Source organism: Magallana gigas, chromosome 3 (genome assembly GCF_963853765.1).
Source record: "Magallana gigas chromosome 3, xbMagGiga1.1, whole genome shotgun sequence".
NCBI classification, from domain to species: domain Eukaryota; kingdom Metazoa; phylum Mollusca; class Bivalvia; order Ostreida; family Ostreidae; genus Magallana; species Magallana gigas.
The window spans coordinates 53,747,562-53,766,471 of NC_088855.1; the positions used below are offsets into that span (position 1 = coordinate 53,747,562).

Here is an 18,910-nt window from a genome sequence, read left to right on the forward strand (position 1 = left end):
GGTATTGATTAATATCAGATCCTCGATGCGATTAATATTTGACCAGGTTTGAAAAATGAAACAGCTAGTCTACAAAATAGCTTGAATACTCACTGTGTTTTGATTAATGAAAATGAATGAAATTCTATTCTCTTGTTTAAAAAATTTGTTTGTTTTAATCTTGTTGCTCTCCTTCATAGGTTTGGTATTGTAAGGAGACATTAAATATAGAACTAACTTTGGGCAGCCTTAGTTCTGTTTTTTAATTTCTGTAATGAAGATAAAATAAAATCATGTAAACTCTTTGGATGATTATTAAAGATTAAATGAATTGATATTGTCACTTAATTGTATTAATTAATTAACGCCATGGAAAACTCTATAATTGTATTTGTCTCATTTCCTGTTTTTCCTCAGTATGACGTGGGTAATTTTCAACTTAAATGATATTTGATGTATGATATTTAATAAGTAAACGTTTTACCCCCTGCATGTTCTTGTGATGGCCTTTTAGAACTTTAGCAATCAGAGCTCGGTTATCGCCCGCCTTGTTCCACGCTGTACAGACCCTGATGCTGAGGTTCGAAAGCTTGCTGTAGACTGCATCTATGTCTCTCTTAAAATCGCCTCACGAGTAGAGGGTGAGTTCCTTCTTAGACATGTCACCTACATCATGTTACAGACAATTAATAAACACAGACTAATAAAAACTGATTAGGCAGAGTTAGCACTGCTGAAGCTGGAAGTCTGTGGAAAAAATCTCGGCAACAACAACAATAATTGAAATTTGTTTGTTTGGTCGTTTTACCAAAACATTAAAACATAATTTTGATATCTTACATCATCATTTTCACTCTTTCCTTTGTAAAATAAACATAAATTTTGTATCCCAGATTAAATTCATTTTATAAGAGTTCTAATTGGGTCATTGTTGCTATCTGTAGATTATATTATAACTGTGTGCTACAACAAATTGTTTCTGGACAGGTCATCCAGCTGATTATAAGGACACGATGATTGATGCACTGCCCACTCTGAAAGAGAGGCTCGTCAAAGGTGACCCCAGTGTTTTATTCAGTGTCATCAATGACCTCTCCAAGGTATGTAAACTACAGCTTCTGAATTTAGATAAAATTTTGGTAGTGATAAAATATTTACACTCAGTCTATCTTTTTATAGTCCATGCCCAATTCTTCTCTCTAAAATTAAACAACATATTTTTGATAGAACACTTCAAACTAAACTGTACCATTATATTTTATCAAGTACTTGGGACAGTAATACAATATCAATAAATAACAAGAATAAACTGCTTCGTAATAAATATTTACAATACCGGTACCTTCAACAGTATACAAGACAAATTGCAAAGATGCTGTGATTGAACATAAAATCTGAGAATAACTGAATTTCATGTGTCAATCAATCAAAGATGTGAGTGGCAGACCAACAATACGTTTATATGTTCATCAGTTTAGTAGTCAAATTCTTGTTACAGGTGATTGCCAAGAAGATGCCCTCGGACCAGCTACAGAACTTCCTGGAGGTGCTACAGGAGGGGTTACTTGACCCCCAGTCTCACAGCTCCTCGGGGGCGTGTGTGGTCCTCAACGGTATGATGAAGATCCGAGGGGCCGAGATCCTGAAACAGGTAGGACCAACGTGTGTTATTGTACCAGAGCAAGCAAACAAGTTAGCGCTCTCCAAGACTCATCATTTCCTCTGTGTAACACAAAACATTTTTTATTTAGGTTCCTATGAAAATGGTAACAATATACGATTATGAATATCCTCTCCATGTAAAACTTGGGAAACTTGTATTATAATACGGCTTGGCTATTACTTTAAAGAAAGAAATATAATATACATTGCGATTTGTTCTCCCTGTTTTCATATTTCTGGCATTTTTTTGGATTGAATATCATCATTACATTACCACCAAGTTATTTCCAATACATGTACATATTAAATAAATCAGCATGTTTGGTTCTTGACAGGTTGGGACTTACAGATTAAAATGGGATTTTATAGCCAAATGGGATTAATGTATCAATCAGATAGCTGAAATTGAAATTTTTTTAGAATTTTATTAATTTGATTATGAGAGGAGAAAACCCAAAATGATAGATGTTAAAAGCGGGGTAATTTTGACAAAATTTAAAACTTAACAAAATCAAATCATTGGGCTTTATCTAGCAAACCTGGCCTCACCATTTAAAAGAGGGACCGAGGCAACTCAGTGATGATATCAGTAGTAAGTTGTTTGAAGAATTTTATGATGTGAATTTTTTTCACAGAATACATGATTAAGGAAATAAGGTTAATCAGTCCAAACCTATCATAATTTTTATGTGGTGTGAATTGCGAGTTATGTATGGGAGGAACTGTAGCTAAGTCTGTCAACCCGATTTTTGTACCATAGAGTTACAGATCTGCAGCCAGAAAATTTCCAATCTATTTTTAATAGTTTTTAGAAAAAAATGCATTGTTTAACATTATCCCTGGAAATTAATACATGCAGGTGAATATAATATTCAGTTGTTTAAGGTGGTATGGGACATCTGTCGATATTAATGTGGATTAAAGTACATTATAATTGAAATATCAAATTTTACAATATCTAACCAAAAAATAGCTTTTAAAAATATTTTGAAAGGTAAAAATTGTAAAACCGACAGTGGGATTTGAACTCATGACTTACAGATTCGTAGTAAACCCTCTAACTCACTGCGCTATGCTGTTAGATGACAATATTGGAAAAGAAACTACTTATATAACTGCACTTAATTTTATTGTTTATTTCGATAAACAATACGTCACAATATGGAAGTGTCCCATACCACCTTAAGGTTTGACTGATATTATCCAATTGGATAGCTAGAAAATATTCAAACATAATGAGATTTCTTACAAGGTATTTTGGTGGGGGTTTTATTTGCATGTTGTTGTCATTTGAGAAAATTGCTCATGGACTTCTTGTTTTTCATCTGTTTACATGATTATATATTATTTACATCCTTTCTAAAACAATGGATAGGGAAAAATCATAGGTATTCACTCTCCATTTCTCATTCTTCTTAAATTCCATTAATATTCATGGTATGTTACCACCACCATTTTTTATTTTTTTTTTAAAGATAAACCCATTAATTTGTGCTGATTTCTGTGTTTAATTCTTGAAAGATAAAAAAGTACTGGTACCAAGTTTGCCTGTCAAGCATTTACTGTTTTACTGTTATATAAACAGAATTAAAAGAAAATGAAGGCTCTTATTAAGCTAGAATTAAGGAAGCAGCATCTGTGGAAAAGTAGTTTATTCATAACATTGAACCCTATAAGTATACGATAGAGTCACAATGAAGGATCCAAATATTGAAGCAGAAGTTACTGTAATATATTTTTGATGAAAATGGTTGTGATATTTTGATTTTATTTTCTTTAAAAGAATATGTCATTAATACTTACAGTAATTTCAAATGATCTAAATACTGGAGTTTATATGCATTTTTGACCATACTTGTATTTTTAAAATATGCTAAAAATCCATTTATTTTAATGGTTTTGTTTTGCAGGTTGACAACATTGTTACATCTCTTCACAATAAACTAGCAAGCATTGATTTCACACAAACTCGGACAGGCACCTTGCGCTCGATACGGACACTGGCCACTCATCATCTGAGTTCTGTTCTCAAAACTCTTCTCAGCTACCAGCTGCCATTTGACAAGTATGTACTATAGGTGTACATTTGTCAGGTATGTACTGTAGGTGTACATTTGACAGGTATGTACTGTAGGTGTACATTTGTCAGGTATGTACTGTAGGTGTACATTTGACAGGTATGTACTGTAGGTGTACATTTGTCAGGTATGTACTGTAGGTGTACATTTGTCAGGTATGTACTGTAGTATCTTACTAGTACATGTACTATTGTCAATGAAGACAGGTTAATTAGGTTTTTAGAACTATCACAATAAAGCAATAGATATGTTAAAACATGAACTGAGCTGCAGTGTGGTGATCTCTCTGCAGTGACATGGTGGAGGTCTGGCAGACCCTGTGTCAGGACCCCCAGCTCACCGCGGCCATGATTGACCACATGTTGGACCTACTACACAAGAGCTTGCCCTATGAAGAGAGGACCAGCGAAGAGGAGACGGTCCGCACAGCCACCAGTCTACCAATGGCAGTAAGTCCATTAAAGATGTAATGGATTAGTTGTAATTTATACATGGATGGGATGGTTAAGAAATAAGGAAATTTACTTTATACTCAAAATTGACATCTTGGTATAGTGAAAACTTTTTTTAGTTAGTTAGATTATTCATTTTGTTCCATGTTATATATAGTTAAAGTTCATCAAACTTCCGTTTTGTTTGATGGTAGAAAAAATCATTCAAAAGACCAAGATCTCCAACATATTCACACATTCAGAAACATTACAGACAGAATTAATAATTCTGTTCTCATATCCAGTCATTTTTTTTACGCCCCGGCCCACACAACAAAGTTAAGGAAGTGAAACTTTGTAGATTTTTAGGACACAATGTGTAGATGTGCATATTACCAGGAAATTTTGATTCCATTTCCTGGGAATTTCGACCCTTTAAGAATTTTGGTCATATGTCAAGTATACACATTATCTGTAGCACTGTCAAGTAATGGGGGAGCGTGGGGTATGTGAGCTTGTTCACTTTTATCATTTTTTTTATAGGTGACTTGTGCCTTAAAAATCATTTTTGATTGTGAAGAGACAGAGGAACAGGGTCTAAAAGCTTACCACACACTGATGGGGGCATTAATGTTACGAATAGGGTCATCTGTTGGAGTGAAACCAGTCAGGCAGAAAGAGGTGAGTACGTTTGTCAGATTTACTGCTCGGGTATAAAGTTGATCATGCCAGGGACTTATTTATGAAAACATGATGGGCATTTATCCATTGCCATGTTAATTTCACAAAATATCATGTGAACCTTGGCAGGGTTTTAAAACTATTACTGGTAATTCTCAGTAAAAAAAAAAATGAACCATAATAATTTAAGATTGAATTTTAAAGATTTTATACCAAATATATTTGATAACAAGATAGATAAATTGAAGTTGACTATGAAATTGTGTAAAGCGAGAATTAGCAGGACTTGCTGTATACTAGTAGTTCCAAAACATTTTACATCCTCAACAAATTAATACATAAAATTATATTCCCATGAACCTATGAAAGAAAATAAATAAAAATTGGTGCCAACTAATTAAAATTAAACGATTCAACAGTACACCAGTACATCCTCTGTACTGGCAGGCATCTCAAAATCAAAATGACCGAGTTTGCTACATGTATTGTTTGATCTGATCCTTAACGCCTTACAACTTGACAGGATCTAAGTTTTCAGCACACTGAAAAGATAAAATCAGACTAGGGGTTATAATACACAGCCATTGATTTCAACTGATATGGTTTCTTACAGATGGAGAAAGAGGACAAGCCAAAAGGCAAGAAAGTGGCTCCTGTGTCCAGCAAGAGCCCTGAACCAAGTCTGTAAGTGATATCTACCAAGTCTGTGATATTTACCATGTCTAAGTGATATCTAACAAGTCTGTAAGTGATATATAACAAGTCTGTAAGTGATATCTACCAAGTCTGTGATATTTACCATGTCTAAGTGATATCTAACAAGTCTGTAAGTGATATCTACCAAGTCTGTGATATTTACCATGTCTAAGTGATATCTAACAAGTCTGTAAGTGATATATAACAAGTCTGTAAGTGATATCTACCAAGTCTGTGATATTTACCATGTCTAAGTGATATCACAAGGTCTGTAAGTGATATCTACAAGGTCTGTAAGTGATATCTACCAAGTCTGTAAGCAATATCCATCAAGTCTATAAGTGATATCTACCAAGTCTAATTGGTATCTACCAAGTGTGTAAGTGATGTCTACCAAGTCTGTAAGTTATATCTACAAGGTCTGTAAGTGATATCCACCAAGTCTGTAAGTGTTGCTTAAAAGGACAGAATTTATAACAGGCAATGGTCAACATTAGGTTGTTGAATGGCAAATTTATTTATACTTTTGTAGGCTTTTTAATAACATTTTTAGGGAAGGGAACTGTTAACTGGTTACTTCATCAAATTAATGGGAACCAGTTACACAAGTATTGATTAATTAATTGTAAAAAATTTAAGAAATTGTGTATTCTAGATCATGTTATTTGCAAATTTAATAGTTTTTCTTGGGATGTTAATAATTTGAGACAGTTAGGCCCCAGGGGCTTGGTTCATAATAGGAAATTGTTCAGTAGGTGTAAATGATATATAATGCCCACAAAACAATAAGTCATCGCTGATTGGTAGTGCTGCAACCAATTGCCATCCTTTTCATTCTATGAATCATTCGTCTAAAGAAGCTGCTGTATATATCTCACCCTTTTAAATTCTCATCCCAGTGTTATACATGTATAGCAAAATCAATCTTTTTATGACCTTTAATTTTGTAAAAATGTGATCTGTAAGTATTGGAAGAAACCTGTCAGCAATATTGCAGAATGTAGTCAGGAGATTTTTTATTACTGCTGTATCATGCTTTCTATATAAACACCTGTTTTATCCTCTCCATGTAAACACCTGTATCATGATCTCCATGTGAATATCTGTATCATGCTCTCCATGTATGAGGGTTGTCCCAAAATAACGTAGACAAGTGGCGTTATTCAGTTAATCAAAGACAAAGGAAATTGAAATTTGTGCTACAGAGTTCAAGAAATTTGCATTCAAATAATGTTTTACAATAAAATATTGTTTGAGATTAAATTATTGAAATAAAAGCATGTTGATCAGAAATTCGACATGTGGCACAAAGTCAAAAACAAAAAGTTAAAATCAACATAATGAAATGAAAATTGCAAGGAAAAGTACTTTTCGAATGAAAAAATTCAAATAAAAGATATATTGATATTTTGATAATAATTCTATTATTTACTCAGAAAATGTTTTGGCTATAACAAAACTTTTAAATATTTTATAGCATGTTTTGTGAGAAGTTGAAAAGTTAACCCGTAATAAAATGATGATGTCAGCGTTTAAGGTGGCGCAGCAGTAACTGATACAATTTTGTATAGACCATGAAATAAATCCTAAGTGGCTTTGGAAGTAAATGAAATTAACAAAATCGATTAGAAATGCGTTTTGTAAATAAGTAGTTAAACAACATTTAAAATATTTGAACAAGTATGATGACAATAAGTCGAAAAAAGAAACCCCGAACGATATCAATGGACGTCAAAATGCTGAATGACACAATTCGGCAAGACAGACGTTAGACAACAAGTAATACAGGGCAAGTTTGGAGCCGACAGATCGTTTGTACTTAGAAAATATTTTTAAAAAAACAAAACTAGAAATATATGTTGAATGTGCACTCATGGTTCATGTTCAAAGATAATATTTTTTCTATGACATTTTCGAATAAAACATAAATGTTATCGTAAACGATGTGGAGGGTTTAGCAACAACGTAAAACTGGAAATTTTCGATCGCACATTTGACAAAACTTGTTAAAACTAATTACAGTATTTTTCGGGGCATATGACGATGTGGGGCATGGGCCGAATTGCTCATTTTCAGACAAAATTCAGGAAAAATCCTTAGACTAGCCTAATTGGGGGATAAGCCGATTTTCAATCAATGATTACTATAGTGAAAGTATGACCACTGATTAAGGAAGTCGTTGTATTAAGTATATACTTTCAGAATATTGATGTAGAAAGTCAAACTAGTAATTAAAGTTATTAAATTTGCTTAACATATATTTATTTAAAACAATTTTTAAAATCATATCTGTGTTTTGTGGCTGTTTGGTCTCTTCCATATTCATCGGTATATCGTTACATATCGTAATTATACATAGTGTAAATTTAATTGCAACACCAACCTCCGTGGTTCTGCCTGATAGAACTAAGTATAATATTTTACCAAACCTTTTGTATTTTATTAAAACCTTATTGCTAAATTTCATTTAATCAAGTTATACTTTGCAAGCTACTTGTAAATACGGGGTATGTCGTCCATTAGCTCAACACGTGGTTTCATATTCAAATAGAGTTATCCCCTGTAATCGCTATGAATGAGAAAACGAAATACCACACATAAAATATTTAATTTGTGTTCTTTTCCATTGATAAATTAAATAGTGACTTGCCATTATGCAGAGAAGTTGTAATGTTAAAAACACAGTTCATGCAATGAAGTGTAACGGTGTACACTACATGCTTTGTATATACAAAAGTCACCAGAATACCATTATTTTATCCAACAGAAAATTAATTGTAAAAACACAAAGCATTTGATTTATTCTACACCCAAGACCAGTGATTCCCACAAAGCAGACATGAAGAAATTCACAAAAATTCTGTCATATTACATTCTACCCGGTTTCGTTTTCTTTTTTACTCCGCAATAATAGTTACCAGGGTTAATACATGAATGTGGGGAAAAAATTCTTTTGATTGGGGTTGTAGAGACATACCTCGTACAGTAGTGTACGTTTTATTACTCATAATGTCATTACAAAAATTATCAATGGGGCAACTATCGAACAATAGTTCAAATGGATGGAAAAAAAACAACCTTCATTATAAACTGCTACAACAGTACAATGGATAAAAACAGTGGATTTTATATTTGGCTGTTTAATTTTTTCAACTTTGAGCCTATGATAAGCTGATCCCGGGGGATAAGCTGGGGCTCACGCATCGGAGGAAAAAAATACCGGTCTATTCCCCCCAAATCCCCCCAAAAAACGGTATTCATTTTCTCAAAAAATAAATAAATTACAGATTTGAATTTTTTCAGTATTGTTTGCCAAAGCGTCATTGAAAAAAACATAGAAGTCTAATGAAATTGCAGTGACTAGATTATAAATAATGTGTCCTGTATATGCTATTTTTGGACAACCCTCATAAACACCTGTATCATGCTTTCCATGTAAACACCTGTATCTTGCTCTCCATAAAACACCTGTATCATGCTTTCCATGTAAACACATGTATCATGCTTTCCATGTAAACACCTGTATCATGCTCTCCATAGAACACCTGTATCATGCTTTCCATGTAACACCTGTATCATGCTCTCCATATAACACCTGTATCATGCTTTCCATATAACACCTGTATCATGCTCTCCATATAACACCTGTATCATGCTCTCCATATAACACCTGTATCATGCTTTCCATGTAAACACCTGTGTCATACTCTCCATATAACACCTGTATCATGCTCTCCATGTAAACACCTGTATCATGCTCTCCATGTAAACACCTGTATCATGCTCTACATATAACACCTGTATCATGCTCTCCATGTAACACCTGTATCATGCTCTCCGTATAACACCTGTAACATGCTTTCGATATAACACCTGTATCATGCTCTCCATATAACACCTGTATCATGCTCTCCATATAACACCTGTACCATGCTTTCCATGTCAACACCTGTTATCATACTCTCCATATAAACACCTGTATCATGCTCTCCATGTAAACATCTGTATCATGCTCTCCATGTAAACACCTGTATCATGCTCTCCATATAACACCTGTATCATGCTCTCCATATAACACCTGTATTGTGCTCTCCATATAACACCTGTATCATGCTCTCCATATAACACCTGTATCATGCTCTCCATATAACACCTGTATCATGCACTTCATGTGAACACCTGTATTATGCTCTCCATATAACACCTGTATCATGTGCTTCATGTGAACACCTGTATTATGCTCTCCATATAACACCTGTATCATGCTCTCCATATAACACCTGTATCATGCTTTCCATGTAAACACCTGTGTCATACTCTCCATATAACACCTGTATCATGCTCTCCATGTAAACACCTGTATCATGCTCTCCATGTAAACACCTGTATCATGCTCTACATATAACACCTGTATCATGCTCTCCATGTAACACCTGTATCAGGTCCTTCATATAAATACCCTGAGTGTATCATGTTCTCCATATAAACACCTGTAACATGCTCTCCAAATTACACCTGTGTCATTTTTTTCATATAAACACCTGTATGATCTAAATTAAACACCTGTATGAAGTTCCTCATATAGACACCTGTATCACGTTCTGCATATAAACACCTTTAATATGCTCTCTATATAAACACCTGTAGGGGATATTTCAAAAGATGACAGACATAAAATTAAAAACAACTTGACATATTTGTATACAGGGAGTACATCTATGAACAGAAAACTGATTTTTCAAAAACTTGTATGTGCACTTTAAATTCTTCTTCAGGGCAGCCATTGAGACTTTCAGGTCTTTTCTAACAAGAACAAAGAGTAATGACATCCTCGATATTCTGACAGAAGAAGGATGCTGGGAAAAGTTTGAGGCAGAGGAAGATTACCCAGAAGGCTTCACAATACTCACCCGGTATATTCCTTATTCCTGATATTTGCACTTGTTTCAGTTACAGCATTGTTGTTGAAATTTCAGTCATTAAAGATGTTACTGTAATGGGAGTGTTATTCTTTGGTACCTGATCAATTACAATATTGTAATATAAACAGATAATAAACGCATTTAGTTTTCTAAATAAAATGCAATTTGCAAAGCATTGATTTTATGTAAATATTGGTATAAAAGCAACATATTTTTGTCATGAGATGTAGTTTGCTTTCTAATAGTATTGTTAACTGTTATTCTTTTTAAGGAATTGCTATGGTAGCCATACAGGCTCGCAGGCCTCTTTTATTGGTTAAGACAAATCATTATTTTTACTTAGTAATATTTTAAGAATTGGATTCATTTTCATTAATTTAATTTTGGTTTTTATAAACTATTTCATCGGATTGAGAAATTTGTTTAATATATTATATAGCATGTTGTCTCATCACAATATGTTGCACATGCAAAGTATATCTTTCTGTTTGACGTTAAATTCATTAATTTAAATTAACAGTATGTATGAAGATAATTTTTAAAAACATCGTTTTTCTACAAACAATGTCTCTTATTTTCTGAGCTTATTGGAAGAAATTAAAGAACATGGAAAGAATTTAATTTTCATCCAATATGATAATTATACCCCCGCAAACGAAGTCCGTCTGTCTGTCTGTCTGTGAAATTGTGTCCGGTTCATAACTTTCTTATGGAGAAACATTGGAAGTTTCAACTTCACACAAAGATTGCTTATGACCTAAGGGTGTGTCATGACCTTGACCCAAGGTCATTCGGGCAAGGTCAAGGTCACTGGCACAAAAAATACAAAATTCGTGTCCGGTCCATATCTTTCTTATGGAGAATTACCGGTATTGGAAGTTCTTATTTCACACAAAGATTGCTTATGACCTAAGGGTGTGTCATGACCTTGACCCAAGGTCATTCGGGCAAGGTCAAGGTCACTGGCAGAAAAAATACAAAAATTTGTGTCCGGTCCATATCTTTCTTATGGAGAATTATTGGTAGTTCTTACTTCACACAAAGATTGCTTATGACCTAAAGGTGTGTCATGACCTTGACCCAAGGTCATTTGGGCAAGGTCAAGGTCACTGGCAAAAAAAGTGCAAAATTCATGTCCGGTCTTTATCTTTCTTATGGAGAAGCATTGAATGTTCTTACATCACACAAATATTGCTTATGACCAACAGTTTAAAAAAAAATAGAGCAGTTGTTATTTATAGAAAATGGATGGTGAAATAGATTCATCCAATATTTTCTATACTTGGAAAAATACATGCATTATGATTTTTATCTTAGCGGGGGGTATCAGTTGTGAGCTTGCTCACAGTACCTCTAGTTTTATATAACGTTAATAACAAAACTTTGGTCAGTTTACATTTTCTTGTCATTTAAATGCAAACTTTTCTCATTGTGTTGTACGAAAATACCATGGGTATATTGTTTTTAATTTATTCCAAAATTTACGCCACCAATCATTTTCTGTTTTCCTCCACATACAGGGCACTTGTGGCCAGCAGTGTGGCCGCCCCACATATCTCTAAGATTGTGGCTTCTCTCACCTCTGCTCTCTCCAGCCTCTACGACCCCCAAAGAGTTGTGGTGGCAGCATTTTTTGCCGAGGTAAGATATCTTTGTTTGTTTTGGTTAAAACTGCAGCTGGTAGCAATTATATCATATTTATTATGGTCAAAAAATACTTTTTGTCTGTGTAAATGATATGTTTGAACTTTAAATATTAGTAACAATTATATCATTTTAATAAATGTCAAAAAATATTTTTGTCTGTCACTAATACGTTTGCATAACTAGGCATATACTAATATCATTTAATATTAATTCGTTTGATGAGATATCGGCGCTTCTGATCGGTCGAAAAATTTCTTTGATACCTGTATCAATAAAATTTATGCCGGATCTACTTTTCTCAACTGTTCTAATCTAACACTATTTATAGAACGGGTATTCCAACATAAACACTGTCAACAAAATGTAAAGTTGTGTCTGTTTTATTGTCAGCAAACAAAAAACAACTTTATTAACATAAGAACTTGAAAGTTTAACCTTCAAAAATAAACAAAACACATTATTTGATTTACGAAATAGAAAATTAAGCGTCTTCTCATGATTTCGTCTGCTTGAGATCAATCAATATTTACATGCAGCGAGGCTAGCTGTTCCTTTTCCAGGAATATGATAACGAACATATAGGCCTATACACTTTCACGGTAACACTGCTGTTCAAATTTTTAAATTCACACACGTCCATGATCGGTCATCAGAGTAAGCATCGCAAAGAAAAGCTATGAGTAATGCATCAACTCCTTCGGCGCATTCCAAGTGGCAGATATACCATTTTAGTACATCACTGGCTATCTAGTTACCACAACGTTTACAAAAATCGCTTATACGAACTATTCTTTGTCGACATATCAACTTTTTTCGTCCACGATTGCCTCTCCTTGGATGGTTATGTCCAGTTGCATATTCCAGCAATCTCACATAAAAACTAGTTTTTTTTACGAGTTTTCCGCAAAGTGAATAATATCACAAGCTATCGCATGTATTTTCCTTTCGTTTTCAATTCGGTCGGTTCAGATTTTAACTCACTATTTGTGTTTAATCCATTAAATTCAGCTCAATAACTCTGCATCAGATGAAGGCGCATCCATTTTGAATATTTTTGCTGTTGTTGTTTTGTATTCATATGCGCCGCTTTATTTACACTATTTTCATTTTTGATCAATGACACTTCACATTTTTTATTTTAAATGTTTTATTAAATGATAAGAAATGAAGATAATAATTTTTCAATTGATCGACGTATCGAAGAAAAAATTGACCGGAAAACTTTTTTATCAATGCGCTACGTGCATTGATGAAGTTTTCCGGGCAATTTTTTCTTTGATACGCCGATCAATAGAAAAATTATTATCTTCATTTCTTAAATACCATTTATATTAGATTTGGCTCATTAATAAATGGCTAAGCAATGAAAACATTGTTGTTAATCTCGTAGTTATGTCACATGAACTGGCAGTAGCTGTATACTGTTAATTATTAGAATTCATAGTGGCTCAATTTTCGTAGTATTCATGGGTAGCCCTTCCCCTCAAATTTACATCCTCAACGAAAACAATAATAGAAGGAGTATTCTTTCTTACTGAAACTGAAAACTGACGCACCCACAAAATTACATCCCGACGAATTACAATCTATGAAAATTGACCCCCACAAATTTAAATGATTTTACAGTATACAGAAATTTAGGTCAAGGATCTTGGAAACATACAATTTTGCAGATAAAAAAATGTTATTTATTTTAAATAAAAATGGAAGTCAGAGGATTAAGCAATTTTAGCAACCATTGCAAATTTGCAAATTTATCACCAAGCTTTTAAACTGAGACCTTAGGGATTTCTTCTTGTGTTGAGAAGTCAAATCTATTTTATTTTATGGTTAATGGTTATACTGCATTTAAAAAGTTTAAGTTTATTTTTTCAGCTGATAAATCAGAAGTGTATGGATGATGCTGATTTGGTGGAACTGGTGATGAACAGTTTGCTAGGGAGACTGGTCGACTCATCTCACAAGGTCCGCATGTTGTGTATACGCGGCCTCGGGAACATCGCCAGTGTAGGGTCAGAACTGGTAAGACCTGTTGACAACAATGTTACATTAAAGTTTACATCTCTCTGTTATATAGAAATAAGTAAAGTAAATTATCAGTAATACACTCAGGTCTAATATATATGTTTGACAAACATATCAATCATTCATTGGGAAATTTTCTTTGTACAATAGTTGAAAATCATTGTTTATATCGGTAAATCCTTTTCTCAGGTGAAAAAGTACTCGACCACCGTACTGTCGGCTATGATGGCAGGGATGGATGATAAGGAAGACCCTGATGATGACATCACCACTGAGGCAATGAGTGGGTTGTCACGGATACTGTGTGAAATAGAAGAAAGTCACATTCGAGCTATCCTTATCAATGTTTCTCTCAAAATCAGACCCTGTTTTGAGAAGGTAATTCTTCCGATTTGCTGTTCTGTATATTTTGACCAATTAAGATTTAAGAAAATTTAACAAATTAACCATCAATGTCTTTACTTTGTTGAGAAGAAAAATTTGTTTAGAAACAGCTTATTTGCTCAAGGATTTTAAGCTAAATTTTTTAATGAATTTTGATCAATTTTTTTTATTTAAATGCACTTTTTTCTGTATAATCTCTTTCAGGAGAAGCCAGCAGTGAGAGCTCAAGCAATCATTTTATTTGGAAACCTTTCTCGCTTTGGAGATGGTCCTTCCAAAGCTCCATTTCTTGAACAAATCCATAGCAACCTTGTTAGTCTTCTGCTTCACCTCAATGACCCTGAGATAGAGGTCAAAAAGGTCAGTTATAGTTTATTTTAGGAGATGATGTTTGAAGTATTAATTGAATAATGACACTTATGAAATTAAATTCTTTTTTTCAGGCATGTAAATTTTCTCTTAGACTGTTGGGTCCTCTGATGGGATCAGAGGCCATTAACAACAAATTTCAGCGCCATCTGCTGGAGGATGCTAACCTTATCTATGGAGAATTCCTAAATGACCTGGCAAAGCTAATGGTAAACGAACAAGTAGAATTCCTACATTTTCATTAATTTCTTTAAAATTATCTTCCAATGATCTTGACCTTGATATGGGATTATATGTATAATGATGAAGATTTGTGGACATTTTAGATTGATGATTTTCCCGACAAAGTGAACTTTTATGTGATGGGTTGTGTCTCCTTCTTCAAAAGTTTTTGGCCGGAGATCAAAAGTAACGCAGCATTATTTGTGGGTAAGATTGATATTTACGATTTTGAATTAATTGACATAACAATAAGTTTGTTATTTTTTAGGATGTAACAACAATGCTAGGAAATCTCAGTCAAGTTGCATGATTAAAATTATGGGGTACCAGAAATCTAAGTTAAAAATTAAATTAATTGTTTATAGGGTTATTTTTGGTCTGCTTTATTTTCTTTCTATGCTTACGGTGATTGAGTTTGCCTCAATTTAAATTTAATTGCTCCAAAGAGTTGTGATTAACTAGATTTTGATTACTTATCAATCTCATTGAATACTGTAGACTCCTTATTTTAGGCAAATACTTAATTCAGCAATTCTACCGTTTTCCATCAAATTGTAAGAATATAAAATCTCGAACACCAAACTTTTATCAGAGTTTCATCTAGTGTACATAAAAGCAAGATTTTAAAATCTTCGAGATGTGCTTCATGCCATTTTATGTAGATATTTATTGCTCATGTTTCTCACTTATATTAAGAAATAATAAGGGGATAATGAAATGGAACTAAAATTATCTCTGTAAACAGATATAGTATAAACTGGGTAAGACTGGTTTACTTAAGAAATAAAGTAGGAGCATTCATGAATGTTGCAGAATAACCTCCGAGGTCAAGAAATGTTGTTAAAATATAAAAGCTGAATGAAGCTTTCCTATTTCAAACAACATTTCAAGACCATGCAAGGAGATAATCCTGCAGCATTCACAGTAACAAGAATTTTAGTTCTACTCTACAAACAGTTCAGAGTTTTCTGAATCACCGATTGTTTCTCTGCATTGTCCATATACATGTGTTTGGCTCCAGAATGCTGATTTTTTTAGGCTATTGTTGCTTAGATGACCATGAGGCCCATTGGCTTCTTCTAGTCTTGTTAAAATTCCTGTTTATCAAACATGGTAACATTAACTCTTGCAAAATATACATTTCTCAACATATTTTTCTGTAGTTTAAAAACTGACAATTGTTTTTCATAGTATATTCTACCCTGGAAAGCATATTGTTGCCCTAATTCAAAATGGTTTTGATTAATATCATGTTATATTTCTCCATCTTTACTCTCTGTTACCATAGCTTTGGGACCACATGCCAACAGTTTGATAATGTTTAAAGTTTTAAGATATCAAATTTACCAAACTGTTAAGTATGATAAAAAGTTGATGAGCATATGTGATCATTGCATTTTGTTATTTATGTAGAATTGATCTTAACAGTCTAACAAACTGTGAGAATGATGTTTGGTATATTACACATAGTTGTCTTTTCAGAAAATGTAGAAAATGTTTTAAATTGTAGGTTATTTACTGGGAAATTTACCTGAGGCCAGGCAGAATGCAATATCCAAGGAACATGTTTGCTCAGGTACATCCACTTCTGAACAACATAACATATTGAATACAAATATCTATCAAGACATGGTTTGATAATAAATTTCTGGTAGATCTTATTTATAGTATACGTGACATAAGTTTTAAATATTCTAGATAAAACAGAAATTAAGTTACAATACTGTAAGTTTCTTATGTACAGAATTCATGACATTGTGCATGGGTAAATTGGAGCAAATGTTTTCCAAAGAACTATATATGATATGAGTTAAATTTGGCCCCCATAGTTTGCCATTTTTTAAAGTGTTTTGGGTACAATAAAATGATATGTTATTTTTTATATGAGTTGATGTAAAATATATTTTTCACATTTATTTGATTTATTTGCACTCACTGGCAGTATATGACGTCAGAATTGACGCTATTTCTATAATTCAACCAAAATAAGTCAATAATTTACATTTTTCGTATCTTTCTATGAATGGGAAATATAGAGTGCATGCTTGAACAAGGAAAAAAATTTTGTCACTCATTAGTCTTGGCTAGGTACATCATTGATTAAAATATTTTGTTTGTTCAAGCATGCGCGCTATGTTTCCTGAAAGAAAAACTGCTTGAAAAATGAACATATATCTTATATAGTTCTTTGATGTAGAATCAATCTTGATCTTTTTAAATAAAATGGGTTAAGTTAGATTTGTTTATTCAGTAAGTTGGTATTTTTGTTGTTTGCAGCGTTAATCATGTTGCTCAAGGACCAGACGCCTGCCGTTCGCTGCCGAGCAGCGGAAGCTATGAGTCTCCTCTACCAGTATTAGGGCTCATCTTTTATACATAAGTGAACAAACAGAACAGACAGTGGAAAAACTGTGGGAGCCCTGGAGACATGGCATGAAAGAAATCCATTCTAAAATCTGAACACAAACTCAGCACATATCATTGTTACACCTAATCCAGAGTGAAAGGGGATCTAAGGGTCAGTGTGACCAATGACAGTGTTTGTTTTTTTATTGTACTTTTTGGATTTTTTTAATGGGTATCATACTGGTATTTCTTATTTCTTGTTAAATTGATTGCTTTTAAACTTGTTAATGTTTTGAAGGAACATATTTAATTTGATGGGTGATCCAGAAATGTTTCTTGATTTAGTAATGTGGCCCAATGAGCCTTTTTCTATTTTAAAATCATCATGCATAAGTGGGTGGCAAAAACTTACTTACTTAAAAACTCTTTTGTTGATTGGATGAAAATGTCAACATTCTCGTTTTCAACCCCCGGTCTAGAAAGATTAAAATGCTGGTAAACATTTTGGCACATTCAATTCTGTTAATTGATTTTCTTCAGTTTGTTATTTTGTTACAAAAAAGATTTTGGCCCAGGTTTCCTATACATTTGACTTAAAAGTTCAGGTAAGCTTAGGAATGTGAAAACAATAGTGAGAAAGTCCGTATATGTTTATGTACTTACTCGTATGATGCAGTAGATACCAAATTGAAAGATGTTTTGGGATGTATGTGCAATATATCATTTTCTGTGTTTATCAAGTCAATTTTGTTTTGTTTTTAATACATGTATATTGGTAAAAAAACATTGACCTGGCTAAATGTAGCTTGTTTGCTTATGTTTAGTCGTCCCCCAGAATTTGAAGTGTTGAAATGAGAAAGGTGATAAGTGGTGGGCACAAGGGGGCACAAGATCAAACTGTGAGGAGTATTAATTTACACATGTATTACAGCATATAAGTGATGAGAATTGTAGCACTCTGTGAGTTGTGAGAATCAGTATGACATGTATACTGAATGATTATGTTGTTTTTTATGATGTTATTTATTCACTAAGGCCCAGTGTTTGAGTGAAATGAATGGTTTGGATGCTGCTTCTTTTATTATTAAATTTTGTTTATGAACCAAAGTGATTGTTAAAGACCATTCCAATGTAAAAGTCTTTGCTTTAAATTTATGCAATAAATATGTTATTCCCTTAATTTTTTTGTTTTGAATTTTTGATCCAAAAGATTAATAAAAAAATTAAATTGATTTATCTTTTAAAACACCTATTGTTCCAGAAATGAACTTAAAAAGATGACCAAGCAAGGAAATCAAAGTATTGAAACTATTGATAGGAGTCTGTTATTGTAAAACTGTGTAATGTTTGGTATTGTAGGACCATTAAATGATCCATTTTTATTACTTAATCTGAAATGCTGGCATCAGGGCATGTCTAATATTTGAATGAATTATTTTATGATTTGGCAAGAAATGTATCGTTCATA

At 33.2% G+C, this 18,910-nt stretch overlaps 1 protein-coding gene and 1 pseudogene across 4 annotated transcripts in view; both read left to right on the forward strand.

Annotated features, from left to right (window-relative positions):
• Positions 1-18,622, forward strand: part of LOC105337461 (maestro heat-like repeat-containing protein family member 1) — a 76,056-nt gene extending 57,434 nt beyond the window's left edge. For all 4 annotated transcript variants that reach the window (XM_066080354.1, XM_034480369.2, XM_034480370.2 and 1 more), the window contains exons 26-41: positions 494-620; positions 967-1,079; positions 1,478-1,630; positions 3,552-3,706; positions 4,012-4,168; positions 4,694-4,831; positions 5,445-5,515; positions 10,303-10,440; positions 11,970-12,090; positions 13,972-14,118; positions 14,311-14,499; positions 14,710-14,865; positions 14,949-15,083; positions 15,201-15,303; positions 16,607-16,672; positions 17,374-18,622. In XM_066080354.1, the coding sequence (XP_065936426.1) occupies positions 494-620; positions 967-1,079; positions 1,478-1,630; positions 3,552-3,706; positions 4,012-4,168; positions 4,694-4,831; positions 5,445-5,515; positions 10,303-10,440; positions 11,970-12,090; positions 13,972-14,118; positions 14,311-14,499; positions 14,710-14,865; positions 14,949-15,083; positions 15,201-15,303; positions 16,607-16,672; positions 17,374-17,456 (2,052 nt within the window). In that variant the 3' untranslated portion in view covers positions 17,457-18,622. The remainder of the gene's footprint in view (positions 1-493; positions 621-966; positions 1,080-1,477; positions 1,631-3,551; positions 3,707-4,011; positions 4,169-4,693; positions 4,832-5,444; positions 5,516-10,302; positions 10,441-11,969; positions 12,091-13,971; positions 14,119-14,310; positions 14,500-14,709; positions 14,866-14,948; positions 15,084-15,200; positions 15,304-16,606; positions 16,673-17,373) is intronic.
• On the forward strand, positions 9,176-10,296 carry LOC136273269 (uncharacterized; annotated as a pseudogene).
• Positions 18,623-18,910: the final 288 nt, after the last annotated feature.